The 21,356-nt window shown below is 35.6% G+C and overlaps 1 protein-coding gene across 1 annotated transcript in view; it reads right to left on the reverse strand.

Moving 5' to 3' along the window:
• The window catches only part of BLVRA (biliverdin reductase A), a 76,697-nt gene that overhangs the window by 16,401 nt on the left and 38,940 nt on the right, over positions 1-21,356 (reverse strand). Inside the window, exon 6 of the mRNA XM_033088577.1 lies at positions 17,893-17,990. Coding sequence (XP_032944468.1) covers positions 17,893-17,990 — 98 coding nt within the window. The remainder of the gene's footprint in view (positions 1-17,892; positions 17,991-21,356) is intronic.

The following is a 21,356-nucleotide window of genomic DNA, read 5'->3' on the forward strand; positions in this document are numbered from 1 at the left end:
TCTACTCTCAGCAACTTTCAAGTATGCACTACCATATTATTAACCATAATCACCATGAAGTATATTAAATCCACAGAACTTCTTTTTATAACTGAAAATTTGTACCCTTTGATCTACATTGCCCTATTTTCCCTTACCCACAGCCCCAGGTAACTAGCACTCTAATTTCTGTTTCTATGAAAAAAATTTTTTTTGTCTTTACATTCCACATGTAAATGAAGCCATACACTATTTGTCTTTCTATATCTGGCTTTATTCACTTAGCATAACACACTCCAGGTTCATCTATGTTGTCACAAATGGCATGATTTCCTTCTTTGTCATGGCCAAATAATATCCTTTATAAACATATGTCATATTTTCTTTATCCTTTCATCCATCAAAGGACATTTATGTTGTTTACATCTCTTGGCTACTGTGTGGACAATGCTGCAATAAACATGGGGTGCATTTATGTCTTTGACAAACTGATTTCAATTCCATTGTACAAATACCCAGGAGTGGGATTGCTGGATCATATGGTAGTCACATTTTTAATTTTTTAAAGATCTGCCATACTGTTTTTCATAGTGGCTGCATCAATTTACATCCCCACCAACAAGTGAACCAGGGGTCCCTTCTCTCCACATCCTTGCCAACACTTGTCTTTTCTTGATGATAGCTATTCTAATAGATATGAGGGTATGTTTCATTTTGGTTTTGATTTGCATTATCATGATGATTAGTGATATTGAGCACCTTTTAATATATCCATTGGCCATTTATTTGTATGTGTTCTTTGGAAATATGTGTATTTATCTTCTGCTCATTTTTTGATTGGATTATTTGCTTTTTTGCTATTAGTTTTTTTTTATTTAAATTTATTGGGGTGACAATTGTTACTAAAATTACATAGATTTCAGGTGTGCCATTCTATATCACATCATCTATAAATTACATTGTGTGTTCACCACCCAGAGTCAGTTCTCCTTCCATCACCATATATTTGATCCCCCTTACCCTCATCTCCCACCCCCAACCCCTTTACCCTCTGGTAACAGCTAAATTACGTTCCCCAGATTAATTTTCAAACCCCGTGGCCATCCTGTGGTCACCGACTGCCCTTCAATCCCTTCACCCGCTCCCCCCACCCCCCGCCCAGCTAGCAATCCTCAGTTTTTCCTCTTTGTCTCCAACACTGTTTCTGGTTAGTTCATTCACTTATTCTTATAAATTGTTTATATTTTGGATATTAACCCCATATCAGATATACAGTTTGCAAACATTTTTCCTATTCTGTAGGTTGCTATTTCAATGTATTGTTTCCTCTGCTGTATTGAAGCTCTTTAGTTTTATGTAGATGTTTGTTTATTTTAGCTTTCATTTGTGCATTTGGTGTCTTCTCCTAGAAAGCATTGCCAAGACCAATGTCAAGGATTCAAGGATTTGTCCCTATGTTTTCTTCTAGGTGGTTTACGGTTTCAGGTAAGTATTTTTATCGCTTCATTTGTCTTTGATACATTTCCAGTAATTTTTTGTGTGACTGGTGTAAGATACAAGTCCAGTTTCATTTTTCTACATGTGGGTATCCAGTTTCCCCAATACCACTGATCGAAGAGTGTATCCTTTTCCACTTATGTGCTCTTGGTGCCTTTGGCAAAAATTAGCTGACCATATATTCATGGGTTTATGGCTGGGCTTTCTATTCTATTCCACTGGTCTGTGTGCCTGTGTGCCAGCAACACACTGTTTTGGTACCTATAGCTTTGTAATATAGGTTGAAATAAAGAAGTGTGATGCCTACAGCTTTGTTTTTTATTCTCAGAATTTATTTTGCTATTTGGGGTTGTTTGTGGTTCCAAGCTAACTTTCAGGACAGTTTTTTCTATTTCTGTGAAAAACGCCATTGGAATTTTGATAGGGATTGCACTGAACCTGCAGATTGCTTTGGACAATATGGACATTTTAATAATATCAATTTTTCCAACACAAGAGCAAGGGATATCTTTCAATTGTTTGTGTCTACTTCAATAGATTTCATCAGTGTATTAGAGTTTTCAGTGTACATATCTTTCACCTCCTTAAATTTATTCCTAAATATTTTGTTGTTTGTAATGGTATCGTAAATGGGATTTCTTTCTTAATTTCTCTTTCAGATAGTTCATTGTTAGCATATAGAACTGTAACTGTTTTCTGTATGTTAATTTTGTATTCTCCAACTTTACTAAGTTTATTATTTCTATAAGAGTTTTTGGTGGTGTATTTAGGGTTTTCTCTATATAAGATCATGTCATCTGCAAACAGAGACAATTTTAATTTTTTTATTCCGATGTGGATGCCTTTCTTTTTCTTGCCTAATTGCTCCAGCCTCAACTTCCAGTATTATGTTAAATAGCACATAGTGGTAAGAATAGGCATCCTTGTCTTGACCCAGATATTAGAGGAAAGACTTTTAACTTTTCACCACTGAAGGTAATCTTAGCTGTGGGCTTCTCTGTATTATCTGTATTGAGGTGAGGAACATTCCTTCTATACCTAGTTTATTGAGTGTGTTTTTTTTTTTCAATCATGAAAGAATGTTGAATTTTGTTAAATGATTTTTCTGCATCCATTAATATATGATCATATGCTCTTTATCCTTCATTATGTTAATGTAGTGTATCACATTTATTAACTTACATATGTTGAACCATCCTTGCAACCCAGGGATGAATCCCACTAGATCACAGTGTATGCCACTTTTAATGTGCTCTTGAATTCGGTGCTAGTATTTCGATGAAGATATTTGCATCTACGTTCATCATGAAGATCAGCCTGTAATTTTATTTTCTTCTAGTGTCCTTTTCTGGCTTGGTATCAGGTAAGGCTGACATCACAAAATGAGTTAGAAAGTGTTCCTTGCTCTTTTGGAAGAGTTTAGGGATTGGTATTAATCCTTCTTTAAATGTTTGGTAGAATTCACCTGTGAAGCCATCTGGCTTTTATATGTTGGGAGGTTTCTGATTACATATTCAATCTTGCTCATTATTGGTCTGTTCAGTTTTTCTATTGCTTCTCAATTCAGTCGTACTAAGTTGTATTTATCTTGAAATTTATTCATTTATTTTAAGTTATCTAATTTGTTGGCATATAATTATGCTTAATAGTCTCTTATGATCCTTTGTATTTCTGTGGTATCAGATACAATGTCTCCTCCCTCATTTATAATTTTATTGAGTCATCTTCCTTTTTTCCTTAGTAAGCCTAGCTAAATTTTGTCAATTTTGTTCATCTTCAAAAAACCAATTCTTAATTTCATTGATCTTTTCTATTGTCTTTCTAGTCTCTATTTCATTTATTTCTGCTCTAATCTTTACTATTTTCTTCCTTTTGCTATTTGTTCTTCCTTTTCTATTTCCTTGAGATTAAAGTTGGGTTGTTTATTTGAACTTTTTTTTTTTTAATGTAGGTGTTTATAATTATAAACTTCCCTCTTCGAAATGCTTTTGCTGAATCCTGTAAGTTTTGATATTTGTATTTCCACATCCATTTGTTTCAATATTTTACTTCCTTTAGATTCATTGCTTTTTCAGAAGTTTAATCCACATATTTGTGAATTTCTAGCTTCTTCCTGTTACTGACTTCTAATTTCATACCATGTGGTCAGAAAAGGTACTTGATAAGATTTGAATCTTACTAAATTTGTTAAGCCTTGTTTTGTGATATAACATGGTATATCCTGGAGAATATTCTGTGATACTTGAGAAAAATGGGTGTTCTGTTGCTGTTGGTTGTAATATTCTGTGTCTGTAGGTCCATTTGGTCTAAACTGTAGTTCAATTTCATTATTTCCATACTGTTTTTCTGTCTGGATGATCTATCCATTGATGAGAGCAGGGTATTGAAGTCCCCTACTATTACTGCATTGCTATCTGTTTTTACCTTCAAATCTGTAAATGTTTCATATCATAGGTATTCTACTGTTAGTTGCATATATATTTATAATTGTTACATCCTTTTAATGAACTGACACCTCTATCATTATCTAATGACCTTTTTCACTTAATTTTTGACTTAAAATATATTTTGTTTGATATAAGTATAGCTATCCCTGATGTCTTTTGGTTTCCATTTACATGGAATACTTTCCATCCCTTCATTATGAGTATTTTAAAGCTTAGGTGAATCTCTTGTAGGCAGCATATAGTTGGGTCCTTTTTTTATCCATTAATCTATTCTATATCTTTTAATTTGAGAATTTAAACTATTTACATTTAGAGCAATTACTGATAGGGAAGCACTTATTGCCATTTTGTTAATTGCTTTCTTATTGTCTCATAGTTCCCTCTGTCCTTTCTTGCTGTCTCTGTGAGTTGATGATTTTTTTGTTGTGGTATGCTTTCTTCTCTTTATCATTTGTGTATATGTTATAGGATTTTTCTTTGTTATTACCATGAGACTTTCATAATACATCTCATAGTTTTAACAGTCTATTTTAAGCTAGAACTTAAATTCAATTGCATAAAAAAAAAATTCTACAAATTCACTCCCTCCCCAATTATGCTGTTTGTGTCCCAATTTACACCTTTTCAATAGTGTGCGTCCATTAACAAACTATTGTAGCTGTAGTTATTTTTAACATTTTTGTTTTTTAACCTATATGCTAGAGTTCAAAGTTATTTACAAAGTACCACTGCAGTATTAGAATATTTTTAATTTGACTATATTTGAATTTAACCTTTATCAGTGAACTTTTTATGTTCATATATTTTCATGTTATTAGGCAGCGTCATTTTATTTCAGCTCCAAGAACTCATTAAGTACTCATTCACTAAGAGGCTATTTCTTGTAAGGCACGGTGAAAAATTCCCTCACCTTTTATTTGTCTGGGAAAATCTCTTTCTCTTTCATTTCTGAAGAACAGCTTTCCTGGGTAAAGTATTCTCATTTGACGACTAAATTCATTACACTCTCTCCTGGTTTGCAAGATTTCTGCTGAGAAATATGCTGATAGCCTTATCAGGATTTCTTTCAATGTGATGAGTCTTTTTCTCTTGATGCTTTTAAAATTTTATCTGATTTTGAGATCTTGATTATAGTGTGTCTAGGTGAAGATCTCTTTGGGTAGAATCTATTTAGGATCCGTGGCCTTCATGTTTCTGGATGGCCATATCTCTCCCTGATTTGTGAAGTTTTCAGACACTACTTCTTTAAATAAGTTTTCTGTCCCTTTTACTCTCCCTTCTCCTTCTGGGACTCCCATAATGTGAATATTATTTCAACTGATGCTGTCCCATAATTCATGTATGCTTCCTTCAATCTTTTTCATTCAAATGTATTTCCCCCTTGACTAGATAATATTAAGAGAACTTTAATTCTGCAGACTCTTTCTTCTGCCTGATTGAGCCTTTCCTCTACAGCATTTTTGAGTTCATTCATTGTACTCCTTAGTTATGAAATTTGTTTGGTTTTTATGATTCGTTGAAATTCTTGTTTTGTTCATGCATTGTTTTCCTGAGTTTGTTGTCTATTTGTGTTCTCTTGAATTGCACTGGGCTTCTTTAAAATAATTGCTTTGAATTCTTTTTCAGGTAACTTATAGAGCTCCACTTCTTTGGGGTCAGTTAACTGGAAAATTGTGTTCCTTTGGTGGTGTCATGTTTTTTGAGGTTTCATGTTTCTGGTTGCTTTGCATTTGTGTCTGTGCATATGACAAACATTGAACTCTCCAGCCTTTTAGGACTGGCTTCAGTAAAGAGAGAGTTTCACTTGATGGTTCCTGCAACTGTGCCAGCTGGTTGTGAGGCAGTGTTTTGTTTTTGTTTTCCTGTGAGGGCACAGTGGCAGTCTCCAAGCAGCTATCATGAGGTCAGTGTCTGGGGGGGAGGGTCTTCTGTGGCCCTCTGTGGAGGTCCTGTAATTGGCAGCCACAGGTAAGGCTATTGGGATCCTCAGAGGTAAAGGATGTTTTAGGTCCACATTTTCCTTTGTGGACCATGAGAGAAAGTTCTAAGAAATGGGACCACTCTTGACACTTAGTCTGAGACCAGTAGAGGAGTCAGAGCCCTAGGATCAGGTATAAAAAAACTACTACAGTACCTGGGTTGAGGCCTAGGTACTCTTTCCATGGCAGTGGCACTGATGTCTAAGGTGCAAACAGGTGAGATCCCTGAAGAACTGGGGGGGTGAGTCTCTAGACTTGCCACAGTGACTCAGGTTGAGGGAGGGACACACCAGTGGCACAGGCCCTATAATGAAATACTGCAGCAGTGGCTTGGGCCCAGATGGCAGGGTAAAGTAGTAGCACTGCCTGGGGTGGGGGGTCACAGTGCTAACTTTCATCCCAGGGGACAACCATAGAACAACAGCAGCATGCCCCTAGTGGTGGCCCATTAGTCACATACTAGGATCCAAGGTGCAGGGCTCAGAGCAGCAACAATGTGGCCCCAGCAATGACAGACCAGAGCAATAACCTAAAATCTGGGAGCAGGGCTCAAAGCAGTGGCAGCCTGGCTCTGGCAATGGAGGTTAATGCATGACCCATAACCCAGAGGGGCAGGTATCAGAGCAATGGTGGTTGCTCTGTAATGGTGTGAGAAAGTTGTGATCTATGACCAGGGGTATGGCAGGAGCAACAGTAACTCCAGTCCCATATATGGCAAGATGCTGTGGCGTTCCAATCCCCAGAAGCAATTCACAGCAGTGACTGGGTCTCCTGGAGCAGGTTTCGCCATAGCACCAGCTCCAGCTCTGGTGAGGAGATGCAAGCATCCAGGCAGCTCCATTAGCTTGGATCAGCATTGGTAAAGACTTGTGGGTTTCCTTGGTAGCAACGACTGCAAATGTCCATGGTGGTAAGGCTTGCCGGGGTTTTCCCATTCTCCTTTTTCCTGTGGGAGTCGAATTCCTCTGAGGGGATCTTTGCTGGTAGTGAGCTATTCTGGGTTGGGGTGACACAAATAAAATGCTTCCTATGCTTTTCAGTGCAGCTATCCTAACTTTGTGAGTTCCACTGAGTTTTTGATGCTTCTTTGATATGGTCCAGGGCTTTTCCTGAGCTATTTTCATTAGTCTGTGTTTATTTGGTTTTGTGAGGAAGAATAGCATTGGGCTCCTAGGCCTCCACCTTGCAGATATCGCCCCCCAAATTCTTGATTTTGATGGTTTTATGTGGTTGTATAGACATTGTTTTTATTTGCATGATAATTTGCATGAAATACACATGAAATTACTGGGAATAAGATGGGGAACCTACTCTCAAATGATAAGAAAAAATAGTTATTTGTACTGTATTTACAACTCTTCTGGAAGTTTGAGGTTATTTCAAAATAAATAAACTTCAAAACAAAACAAATAGTTATAGCAACAAAAATATGAGGGCAAGCCAAAAACACTCACGGATTATAAAACAAAAGATAACTTCTTATAAGAAAATAAAAGGGCACCTAGCGATTAATGGACTTGAATTTTCTCAGCTCGTCTGTTTCCTCAAATATATTTTAGCAGTTTTCTGACATAAGCAGTATGAAATTCTCAAAGAAGCATGTTTGGTGTCATCTTTTAAAATAGGGTGTTTTGTCTATCAAAACACTAAATGAGTATTTTTAAATTTGGGGGAAAGAGAAGAAACAAAAATACCCATTACCCCATTTACCAGAAAGAACCACTACTAAAATATTGGCATGTTTCCTTCCTATCATTCTGCTGTGAATTCTTTTTCGTGGTTGTAATTCTATGGTAGGAACAAAATTATACTTACTTTTAAAGTAAAAATATAAATCCATGTCATTGTAGAAAATTGAGAAAATGTTGGAAGATTAGAAAGAATAAAATAAAACCACCCAGATTTCTACCAGTTAATCACTGTTAATATTTTGTTTCACATATTTCTTTTTTCTTGCAAATAACTTTACAAGGTAATAAAAATGTTCTATATCTTGAGTCGAGTAATAATTATGTTGGTATATACTTTTTCAAAATTCATTTAACACTGCACTTAATCTCTGCATTTTACCATATGGAAATTGTATCTCAATTTACAAAATGGATAAGGATTTAGGTCATTCATTAAGTTATTCAGATGAATACTAGAATCATTATTCAGTTTTTTCAAAGGCCTTTTTGTTAGTCTATTCAGAGCTGTTTTGTAAAGGAGATAAGATATTTCTTAGAAATGATTGCATCACACAGGGTTCTAGCTTTGTAACTATCTTCACAACTGATACACATGCTAAAAAACGTTTGACCCACTTATTATTTAAATGTATCAAACCGGGCAAGCTATCTATCCCATATGACTGTTAGATTCAGAGATGGGGCTTGATAAACACTAATTCTAGAAGAATTCTGAGAAGAAGAGCAGGTCATGCAGTTCCATAAGCCAAAAGATTTATGTGCATCCATTAAAAAAAAAAAAAGGATTTTCCACTCCATTTGTGATATTTAGAATGCAAAAATTACCCTAAATCAAGTGCTAGTCAACTATATGATACTCAATGCTGAGATTGCTTTCTATGTTACCCTGGGTAAATATACCACGGTATGGTTCTCAGGAAATTCTTATTTGAAGATGAGATCTCCATCTCTATAATTCTACCTCCTACCAACTGAAGAAATACAATATAAATCTATTTTCTCTTCCTCTGGAGAGATTTTAAGATCTTAAGATTTTTCTTCTTTATATTAAACACTTAAACTTCTCTAGGGATTTGTCCAAATTATGTGTAATTTTTTAATATTTGATTTTGTCTTGGGGATTACACCGTGTGTACAATGAGGTACCTTCTTAAATTTTAGTGATTTGTTTTATATCTTATTACTATTTGCTTTAATTCATAAAGAAAATGATGCTCATTACAGAAAACAAGAAAAATACAGGAAAAAAACAAAAAAAATAAAATTACCCAAACTGCCACTACCAAGAAACAACCACTATTAAACAAATTGTCTGTACATCTATATCTGTCTTAAAATAATGCCAGTTTTGTAACCTGCATTTTGAATTTAGCCATATATAATGTACCTTTTCTTATGACGATAAGAATCTTCATAATTTTTAGAGCCTGCATAATATTCTACCAGATGAATCTACCATAATTAATCATTAACCATTCTCTTACTATTGAATACAGAATTTGTTCACCATTGTTTGTTCTTATAATGTTGGCATGAACACTTATGTACAAAAATTTTTTTATATATTTCTGCAAAATAAAATTTACAAAGGATTTTAATCTTTTCATATTCTTTAATACATATTTTGACTTGCCACATTGCTAAGTTAATAATATTGCATCTGGGGTCTTCTAATTACTGTGCATCAGTACTCCACTCGAGGTCAATCCTCTCTTCAACGTTGATTGCTCTCACGCTTCCAAATTTATTTAGTTTTTTTTTTCCTTTTTTAATTGTAGTAAAGAAACACGTAACATAATTTCACCATATTAACCACTTTAAAGTATACAACCCAGTAGTGGTAACTAAATTCACACTGTTCTAGAAAAGATCTCTAGAACTTTTTCAACTTGTGAAACTGAAACTATATCCCCTGAACAATAGCCCCTCATTTACCCCACCCCCTAGCAACCACCATTCTATTTTCTGTTTCTATGAATTTGCCTACTCTAGATACCTCATTTGTCTCTTTTTGAATGCTTATTTCACTTATAATGTTCTAAAGGTTCTCCCATGTTGTAGCTTGTGACAGGATTCCTTTCTTTCTTAAGACTGAAAAATATTCCACTGTATATACATACCACATTTTCTTTATCCATTCATCTGTTCATGAACATCTGAGTTGCTTCCACCTCTTGGCTACTGTAAATAATGCGTTATGAACAGGGGTATGTAAATATCTCTTCCAGATCCTTTCAGTTCTTTTCATTATATACCCAGAAGTGGGATTGCAGGATCATATAATTCTTTGTAATTTTTTCAGGAAACTCTATACTGTTTTCCATAGTGGCCGCACTATTTTATATTCCCACGAATATTGCACAAGAGCTCCAACGTTTCCACATCCTAACTGACACTTGTTATTTTCTGTGTTTTTGTTAAATAGTGGCCAGCCTAATGAGTTTAAGGAGATATTGCATTGTGGTTGTGATTTGCATTTCTCTAATCATTAGTGATACTGAGCATCTTTTCATATGCTTTTTGGCCATTTGTACATCTTCTTTGGAGAAATGTCTATTCAGATCTTCTGTACATTTTTTAACCAGGTTATTTTTGTTGCTTTTGTTGACTGGTAAAATTTTCTTTATATATTCTGGATATTAACCCTTTATCAGACACATATATATCAGATATATTTACAAATATATTCTCCCATTCCATTGGTTGCCTTTTCACTCTGTAGTTTGCTGTGATTTTTTTTTTTCAGTTTAGTGCACAACCCCACTTATGCATCTTTGCTTTTGTTGCCTGTGCTTTTGGTGTCACATCCAAAAAATCACTGCCATAGCCAACATCCAGAAGCTTTTTACATATATTTTCTTTTAGAAGTTTTATCGTTTTATGTCTTTAGTCTATTTTTAATACAATGTAAGGTAAGGGTAAAACATCATTCTTTTGCATGTGGATATCCACTTTTCCCAACACCACTTGTTGAAGAGACTGTCTGTTGCCCCATTGTGTGGTCTTGGCACCTTTATCAAAGATCATTTGACCACACACAAAAGAGTTTATTTCTGGCTCCCTATTCTATTTCATTGAACTACATGTTTGTGTTTATGTGACTACCACAGTTTTCATTACTGCGTCTTTGTAATATGTTTTGAAATCAGGAAATGTCAGGACACCAACCTATTTCTTTATTCCTCTTATTCAAGGTTGTTTTGGCTATTTGAGGTTTCTTGAGATTCCATATGAATTTTTGGATGACTTTTTCCATTTCTGAAAAAAAAAATTGCCACTGAGATTTTGATAGGGATTCTATTGAATCCGTACATTGCTTTGGATAGTACGGACTTTTTAACACTATAAAGTTTTTCAATCCATGCTGACAGGAAGTGTTTCCAATTATTTGTGTCTTCATTAATATCCTTTGGCGATGTTTTGCAGTTTTCTGTGTACAAGTCTTTTGTCTTCTTCATTAAGTTTATTCCCAAGTATTTTATCCTTTTTGATGCTAATGTAAATGGGATTGTTTTCTTAATTTCTCTTTCAGATTATTTGTTGTTAGTGCATAGAAACACAGCTAATTTCTGTATGATTTAGTATCCTGCAAGTTTACTCAATTTGTGTATTCTAAAAGTTTTTTTGTAGAGTTTTTAGGGTTATCCATATATGAACATGTCATCTCAAAACAGAGAATTTCACTTCTTCACTTTTGATTTGGATACCTTGTATTTCTTTTTCTTGCCTGATGGCTTCCAGTACTATGTTAATAGAAGTGGGGAAAGTGGGCAACCTTACCTTGTTTCCTAATCTTAGAGGAAAAGCTTTCAGTGTTTCACCATTTAATATGATGGCCTATATCAAGATGAGGCAGTTTCCTTCTATTCCAAGTTTGTTGAGTGTATTTATCAGGAAAGTGTTGAATTTGGTTAAATGCTTTCTCTCTATCAATTGAGATGATCATGTGGGTTTCGTCCTTCATTCTGTTAATGTGGCATACTACATTCATTGATTTTCATATGTTGAAGCCATTCTTTTTTATTTATTTATTTTTAACAGAACTTTATTGGGGAACAGTGTGTACTTCCAGGACTTTTTTCCAAGACAAGTTGTTGTCCTTTCAGTCTTAGTTGTGGAGGGCACAGCTCAGCTCCAGGTCCCATTGCCATTGCTAGTTGCAGGGGGCGCAGCCCACCATCCCTTGTGGGAGTCAAACTGGCAACCTTGTGGTTGAGAGGACGTGCTCCAACCAACTGAGCCATCCAGAAGGAAGCTCAGCTCAAGGTGCCGTGTTCAATCTTAGTTGCAGGGGGCGGAGCCCACCATCCCTTGCGGGACTCGAGGAGTTGAACCGGCAACTTTGTGGTTGAGAGCCCATGTGGGAATCGAACCCACAGCCTTCGGAGTTAGGAGCACGGAGCTCCAACCGCCTGAGCCACTGGGTGGCCCAAGCCATTCTTGCATTCCAAGAATAAATCTCACTTGATCGTGGTGTATAATCCTTTTAATATGCAGTTGAATTTGGTTTGCTAGCATGTTGTTGAGAATTTCTGCATCTATATTCATCAAGAATATTGTTTGGTCTGCAGATGGCCAGTAGACATATGAAAAGATGCTCAACATCACTAATCATCAGAGAAATGCAGATAAAATCCATAATGAAATATCACCTCATAGTGGTTAGAATGGCTATCATCAACAACCTAAAAATAACAAGTGTTGGAGAGGCTGTGGAGAAAAAGGAACCCTCATACACCATTGGTGGGAGTACAGATTGGTGCAGCTGCTATGGAAGGTATTGTGGAGGTTCCTCAAAAAATTAAGAATAGAATTACCCTATGACCCAGCAATCCCTCTCCTGGGTACATACCCTAAAAATCTGAAAACGTTTATCAATAGATATATGTGCTCTGATGTTCATTGCAGCTTTATTTACGGTGGCCAAAATATAGAACCAAACTGTCCAATCACCAAAATGATTGGATAAAGAAGATGCGGTATATATACAAAGTGGAATAATATTCTGCCATAAGAAAAGATGAAATAGTGCCATTTGCAACAAATGATTGGATCTTGCAATTATTATGCTAAGCAAAATAAGTCAGACAAAAAAAAGTTAAGAACCATATGATTTCACTGATACGTGAAGTATAAAACTGAAAGCAACAAAGGAACAAGACAAACAAAGAAACAAAAACTCATAGACATAGACAATAGTTTAGTGGTTATCACAGGGTATAGGGGGAAGGGGTGGTAGATGAGGGTAAATGGAATCAAATATTATATGGTGATGGAAGAGGAACTGACTCTGGGTGGTGCACACAATGTGATATATAGATGATGTATTACAGAATTGTACACTTGAAACCTATGTAACTTTACCAACCACTGTCACCTCAATAAACTTTAATAAAAAAAAAAGAATATTATTTGGTCTGTATTTTTTTTTCTTGTGGTATTTTTAATTGGCTTTGGTATCAGGGTAATGCTGGTCTCATAAAATAAGTTTGAAAGTGTTCTTTCCTCTTCAATTAAAAAAAATCCAAGGAGGACTGGTGTTAATTCTACAAATGTTTGGTAGAATTCTCCAGTGAAGCCATGTGGTGTTGGGTTTTTCTACTTAAGAGGTTTTTTTATTCGTTTCAATCTCCTTACTAGTTATGTCTGTACAGATTTGTATTTCATCACAATCCAGTTTGGTATTTTTGTATGTTTGTAGAAATTTATCCATTTCTTCTACTTATTCAATTGCTGGAGTATGTATGTTCACAGTAGTCGTTCATAATCCATTTATTGCTGTGTCATCTGTTGTTATGTCTCCTCTTCATTTCATTTATTTGAGTCTTCTCTCTTTTCTTCATAGATTATCTAGCTAAGTGTTTGTCAATTTTATGGATCTTTTCAATAATCAACTTTGATTTTTGTCTATTGTTTTTCTATTCTCTATTTAATTATTTCTATTCTAATCTTTATTATTTTATTTTTCTGATAACTTATTTAGTTTGATCTTCTTTGAGTTCCTTGAGGTATAAAGTTAGGATGCTGACTTGAGATCTTTCGTCCTGTTTAATGTATTTACAATTATAAACTTCCTTCTTAGTAGGGCTTTCATTACATCCCTAAATTTTGGTATGTTGTGTTTTCATTTTTTTCCAATATATTTTCTAATGTCCCTTGTGATTTTTTCCTTCACCTACTGGCTGTTTAAGAGTGTGTCAATTTTCATGTGTTTGTGGATCTTTCAGTTCTTCTGCTGTTGATTTCTAGTTTCATTTCATTGTGCTTGAAAAGATACTTGGTATGATTTCAATCCTCTTAAATTTGTGAAGACTTATCATAGCCTACACATAGTCTGTCCTGAAGATTGATCCTTGTGAACTTAAGAAAAATGTGTATTCTTCTGTTATTGAATGATTTATTCTATACATGTTTGTAAGGTTCAAATGGTTGTTCAACTGTTGTGAAAGTCCTCTGTTTCCCTTCTTGATCTTCCATCTACTTTTCCCATCCATTACTAAAAGTAGGGTATGGAAGTCTCCTCTTATTTTTGTGTCCCGTCATCTGTGAATGTTTGCTTCATATATTTGGGAGTCTGATGGTAGGTGCATATATTTTGCAACTCTGATGTTAGGTGAATTAACCCTAACTTTAATCACTATATAATGTCCTTTATCTCCTATGACACTTTTTGACTTAAAGCCTATTTTGTTCGATAAAAGTATGGCTAGCAAATCTGTTCTCCTCTGCTTACCATTTGCACAGAATAACTTTCTCCATCCTTTCACTTTTAGTCCACAGATGTCTTTAGCTCTAACGTCTTCTTATAGGTAGTATATAGCTAGATCTTTTTATCCATTGAGACAATTTATGTCTTTTGATTGGGGAGTTTAATCCGCTTACATTTGAAATAATTACTGATAGAAAAGGACTCTCTAATGCTATTTTGTTAACCAGTGTCTGTATATTCTTATAGATAGTTTGTCCCTTTTCCCCTTTTACTGGCCTCTTTTGTGTTCTGAGGATTTTTTGTGTATGTATCTTCCATAGGTATTTTTATGTGGTTAGTAAGGATATTAAAATATTCTCCACTTTCACTAATAAAATATCTTAAAGTCTTAATAAGCTAAATTAATAACAACTTCAATTGCATGCAAAAATGCTATTATTTTACATTTCCAATGTCCCACTTTGTTACTCATGCAACAAGTCTGTCATTTTTTTTTAAGTTTCAGGTGTACAAAACAATGTAATAGTTAGAAATTTACACTACTCATAAAGTGATAACCATGCCCCGCCCCAATCTACTACCCCTCTGATATTGTATATAGTGGTTACAATTCCATTGACTCTATTCCCTATGCTGTACTCCACATCCCGTGACTATATATACAAAGGGTGCCCATAAAATGTATACACATTTTAAGAAAGGAAAACTGTTATTAAAATTGTAATACTCTCGCTCTTCCTGGAGTCTGTCTGCAGTATTGTAGTCTATCACCTTGTTCTTAGCAGCCCCAACATGGCATCTAAAGTATGCTACCATTTCCTTCACCACTCCAAGTCAGAAGAGACAGAAACCGGTCCAAGTAGCTCCCTAAAAATCCAGAACATTACACACATGTTGCACTCTCCTCTTCCCCCTTCCCCTGAGGAAGACGTGAAGAGTTATGAGTTTTCTTCTGATCACACCATGCAATGGAAAGGGCTATGGCAAGCAAATGCAATGAACTTTCTTATCCACTTCAAAGCAGCTCTCCTTGTTTTTGTGCTTGCCTGGGACACTGCAACCACTTATCTGGTTTCTGGAGTTCTCAGTAAGGCATTCTGGTCTATATATTGTTACATCAATGTTTCCATGGGCAAATGAGTTCCTGGGGCTTCTTATTCCACCACCTTGCTGATAACACTCCCAAATTATCTATAACTTTTGCCATCTAAAATGATATAACATTTAGGTATGCCCCCTTGAATAAGATTATTAATTCCTAGGCTATAATGTAAAGGTCATAGTTACCTTTATAATTTACTTTCAAGTAAGTTTACTTTTAGCAGGTTAACACTGCCATTTGGCAATGTGGGCTCCTCAAGGACAAGGGTTATCTTTTTCTTAAGAAACCCTTGAGGGTTTTCTTAAGGAAACCCTGTTATCACACACAATAGCTTATATATAAAGTTAACTATCACGTAAAACCTGCTTAATGAATATAGTAGGAGTTTTGAGTACTTGTCTTGAGAATAAACGTCACTTGCAGTTTTAAGGACTTTTTTTTCTTTTTTAAAGCTATTCGTGATCTGTACATATCCATCCAGATTCTGGTAAGAGCTAATACCAATGCTCCAATGTAACACCAATCCTTAATATTTTGTTTCTTTTTTTCTCACTGAAAAAAAAAAATTAACTGAAGTCCTTATTTTATTCAAATTTCCTTAGTTTTTACCTAATGTGCTTTTTCGGTTTCAGGATATTACATTACATTTAGTCATCATGTCTCTTTAGTCTCCTCTCAAGTTGGAAAATTTCTCAAACTTTCCTTGTTTTTTAATGACCCTGGCAATTCTGAAGAGTACTAGTCAAGTATCTTGTAGAATGACAATCAACTAGGATTTTTCTGATGTTTTCTCACAGACTGTGGTTATATTTTAGAAAGGAAAACTAGAAGTAATGGGCCATTCTAATCACATTATATTAAGGGTATATGTTATTAATATAATTTATCATTGTTGATGCTGATCTTGATCAGCTGGCTTAGGTAGTGTCTGTCTGGTTTCTCCAGTATGAAGTTACTCTTTTTCCCTCCTTTCCATATTATACCCTTGGAAGGAAGTCACTATGTGCAGGACATTATTTTTCTGAAGAAACTTAGCCTGCTATCTTGTAGACTATTCCACATTCTAGTTTGCTTGATTTTTTTTATTGGTGTCATTTGTTACTTCACCCTATGTTTCCTGTGAAGTGAAAGTATGCTTTTAATCTCAATTGTATGGTTGATGCCATGTACATCACACCAGATAACTTGGACTATCATAATGATCCATTTTAGCAATTATTTGTTTAGGATGGTAACAGTAGAAATCTTCATTGTAAAGGGACATTTTCTTCCTTGCAATTAGCAAGAAACATGTGGGACATACTTGGGAATCCTGGGCTTCATCCATGGATATCTGTGCCATGAGAAATACCATACAAAGCTCCCCATAGCCCCAAAACTCCCCAATCCTCCCACTCTCTTCAACAGTCATTCATTCATTCACCTGTTAGTTCAACAAACATCTACTGGCTACCTACTTAAGTTCTAGGAAGTGTTTAGTTTCACCTGCTGGGGCTAGAAAGGGTAAATATGGGCTCTTCCTTACAGGAGCACAGCCCAGTGCTAGGGAAAGGCAATCAAGAGTTTTAATAAAGTGTGATCAGTCTACACTGGTGATAAACACAAGGTGTTTTCTTTGATGATTTTCATTATAATTGATCACTATATTTTGTTCATATATTAAATAGCTTCAATAGCAAATGTTGGGGGGGAAAGGCGTCTATAATTTAAACTTCATTTAACTAGCTCTTTTAATCCCTAAACATTCTAGTTAATTCTAGTTGCTTCCATAGAGGGACTTATCCTGTTACTCTAAAAATCTCTGGAGGGCAAGATGATTCAGAGGAACAAATGTTGACTTCAGAGCCCATACGGATTGAATCCAAGTCTCCATCTCCCATTCAGTAGTCATGTTACTAGCTTTGTGACCTGGCACAAATTATTTACTTCCTCTTAGCAACGGATTACCAAGAAATCTGTGAGACATACATAAGCCCTATCTCTAAGGATTTCTAGGAGGATTAAGCAAAATAACATATGAAGTGCTTATCAGAATTCCCAACTTCCTGGCATATAATAAATATCTAATAAATGGTGTTCCACTTAAGAAACAAAAACTACAAAGTATGCATATAAAACAATTAATTACTCTGATCTGGGCACTTTTCATTAGCAATATAAATATCACATAAATAAAACAAATAATAGCATGATACTATGATAACATAGGTCGACACTAATTCATATTTTAATTAGAGTAAAAGAAGCTGACAAGTCTCAAACAAAAGTTTGCAAATTACCACCCATGCCTCTGCTCTGTTGGCCCTCCACCCAGCCCTTATATGTGCCTGCAGTACTGAGGAAGGAAGGGGTTGGGAGCCCTTTGAACCAGTAATACATCTGACATGGGGTTAAATTTTAAAGGCATAAAGATGACACCACAGAAATCTTAGAGGCAGCAATTCTTGGTAAGAGGGTCTGTACTCTAGACAGGCGGAACATACATCACCTTTCTGCTCAGCCAGATCCCACAGGTCCTGAGCTGCTGCCCGAGACAGTGTCATGGGGTATTCCACAAGGATGTGCTTGCCTGCATTAAGGAATTGCCTTTGGGAAGAAGAGATAAATAAAGAAAATACACTTCAAAAAAAGCTTCACTAAAATGCCCTGCATGGCAGAGTACAGAATGTTATAAATGCAAAAAGTCTCTGTGTATAAATGGGAGAGTCAAGGTCAGAGGATAAGGACGACCGATTTTACCTCACATTATTTTCTACTATACTGTAGAGAATGACTTTCTAGTTATGTGTTAATTTGAACATTCAGTTATCCATCCACTCACATATTCAGCTACCAGTTAATCTGGAGGAGAAATAAAGACATCTTAACAGGTAAATTGCTTGTTACTACATGAATTCAAATAAAGACTACAAAACCCGTGGCGCTCTGCCTGAGCCTGAGCCTGAGGCTCCTCAGCTCTGCCTGAGGCAGTCTGAAAAGATTTCACTAATGACAACTGAACTGACTCTTTAAGCATGAGAGGGCATTTTCCAGGTGCAACAGAATGACGGAATTTTACTTAGAGCAGCCCATGCAGGGTCTTGGGCATTTTATGGGGCTTTGTTCATTTGGACAATGGTGTGAATTTCAACATGGCAGGGGAGCAGGCTACAGGGAGTAGAGGAACATGAGGGCATAAAAGTAGTTGGGAGCCTGAATGTTGAAGGACTTAGAATGCTGTGCTCAGAAGTTTGGATTTTATTCTCTAGGTATTCTAGAGTACAAATATTTACAGTTGACTCATGAACAATGTGGGGTTTAGAGGCACCAACCTCCCACAGAGTCGAAAATCCATGTATAACTTTTGATTTCCCAAAATCTTAATTTCTAATAGCCTACTGTTGACTGGAAGCCTTATCAATAACATAGACCGTCGATAAACACATATTGCGTATATGTATTATATACTATATTTTTATAATAAAGCTAGAGAAAATGTTAAGAAAGTCATAAGGAAGAGAAAATACCTTACAGTATTATACTGTATCAATACTGTTAATTTATGTCACCTGTATACAAGATGAATCATCTATCAGTACCTACATCAATATTGCCTCATATAATACAAAATACTGTAGATGTTATACGTATTACTAACACTAGACATCAAAAATGAAAATATGTGAAAAACAAATTCATATTTATTTACAGGTATAATGATTCATGCAATGATAACGAAAAAGCAATAATATGATTGGTTTATGGTAGCCTAGTTTAATGAATATAATTGCTTCATGATAGCCTAGACTATACACTAATGAATGAATCATAAAATTTTTACGGTGTACGGTATTACAGTCATATTCATAATACAGTATTGGAAACACTGTTACATTTTTTTAAAGAACAATTACCTATGATGATAGGCTGATAGGCAGTTTCTCCAATTATGAGAGGTATACTATATAGTAATGTAATTCTTTGAAAGCAGTTACAAAACAGTAAGAATACTAACACATTATTAAGTTGATATTAAATATCACTGACCTTATGCTTATGTAAGGATAGGCCATCCACTTCCATACAAGTCTCACAAAGAATGTTCTACATGATGAATACTCAGGGGATGATGATGATGATGATGACAAAAATGTCTCACACAGTTCATGCCATACAATCATTAGATTTTCATATGAAAATACACACATACACAACAGATAAGTTTATTAATTGTACAGCATGATGGTTATTTACTATTCAGTAAGTGAAAATGTATCATCATAAGGGTATCCATCCTTGTCTTCATGTTGAGTGGGAAGAGGAAGAGGAGGGGTTGGTCTTGCTGTCTCTGGTGGCAGAGGTGAGAGAAGTGGAGGTGGAAGGAGAGAAGTTACTCAGTGTAACTTTATGGAAATACATAGAAATTTCTGTTTGATGTTTTTGGGTTTTTATTTCTTTAATGTTTCTATATGGTACCAATGTTCATCCACAGTTTGCTTTAGTTTCAGTGCTCATGTCATAGAAGGTCCCATGTCATAAAAGCAGTCTTGAATAATTGGAACCCGTCTGCCAGATTGTCTAATGTCAATTTGTTTTCTGGCACTGCTTCTTCCATGTCTTCTTCCTCATCATTTGGCACTGGTTCAGAAGCACTCTTCTCCATCAATTCCTCTGTTTTGGTGTCTATTAGCTCTTGAACTTCTTCAAGATCCATATCTTAAAACGCTTCAACACCCACACACACACCATTTTTTGCCATATCCAAAAATCTCTTTCATCATTTTCTTGATTGGCTCTCTTGTAAATCCTGTGAAGTCATACATAACATCTGGACACAGTTTTCTCCAGCAAGAATTGGTTATTTGGGGCTTTCACAGCTTTTTCTATAACAATGATGACATCTTCAATGGTGTAATCATTCAGTCCTTTCATGATGTCCTCTCTATTGGGGTTCTCTTCATAAGTGCTGACAATCTTTTCCATAGAGTACCCATAATGAACTTTAAAGGGCTTTATGACCTCCTGATTTAGAGGCTGAAGTAGAGACATTTGTGTATGGGGCAAGTAGACCACTTTGATGCCTTCGGAGTTGAACTCATGGGGGTCTAGGTGGCCAGGGGCATTGCCCAAAATCAAAAGAACTTTAAAAGGTCGTCATTTATTGGCAATGTACTTGACTTCACGGACAACATCTTAATGAAACCAATCCAGAAAAAGGGTTCTCATTGTCCAGGCCTCCTTGTTGTACAACCAAGAGACTAGCAGCTGGTGTCTGTCTTTTCCCTGAGTTAGCAGCTTTATAGATCAGGGCAATCCTGATTATAAATAAACCCAATTGCATTTGCACAGAACAATAGAGTTAGCCTATCCCTTCCTGCCTTAAATCCTTGTGCTCTCTTCTCTTCCTTACTAATAAATGTCCGATGTGGCAACTCTCCACCCCCCTACCCCCCCCGCCAGAATAGAGTGCTTTCATCTGCATTAAAAACCTATTCAGGAAGATATCCTTAATCCTCAGTGATTTTCTTGATGGCATTTGGGAACTTGTCTGCTGCTTCTTGGTTGGCAGAAGCTTCTTCTCTAGTTATCTTGACATTTTTTAAGCCAACCTCTTGCTAAATTTATCAAAACTTCTTTTGCTGGCATTAAATTCTCCAACTTTAGATCCTTCATCTATACATTGTTATATAATAACATTGCTTTCCTTCAAATCATATTAGAGTCTATAGATATGCCTTTCTTATAACAATCCTATACTTTCAATATAAATAGATTATTTCACAAAAAGTGAAAGGTTCTCGTGGCATAGCTGCAGCAGAAGTTTCACAAATTTTCTTTTCTTTTTTTTCCCACAGTGGTCTTTATACTGGATTTATTTTAAAATGGCGGGCAATTGCAGATATAGACCTCACTCTAAGGTATGTATCAAGCAATTCAAATTTTTCTTGTAATGTCATATCTTTTTACCAGTTT

This window comes from Rhinolophus ferrumequinum, chromosome 20 (genome assembly GCF_004115265.2).
Source record: "Rhinolophus ferrumequinum isolate MPI-CBG mRhiFer1 chromosome 20, mRhiFer1_v1.p, whole genome shotgun sequence".
NCBI classification, from domain to species: domain Eukaryota; kingdom Metazoa; phylum Chordata; class Mammalia; order Chiroptera; family Rhinolophidae; genus Rhinolophus; species Rhinolophus ferrumequinum.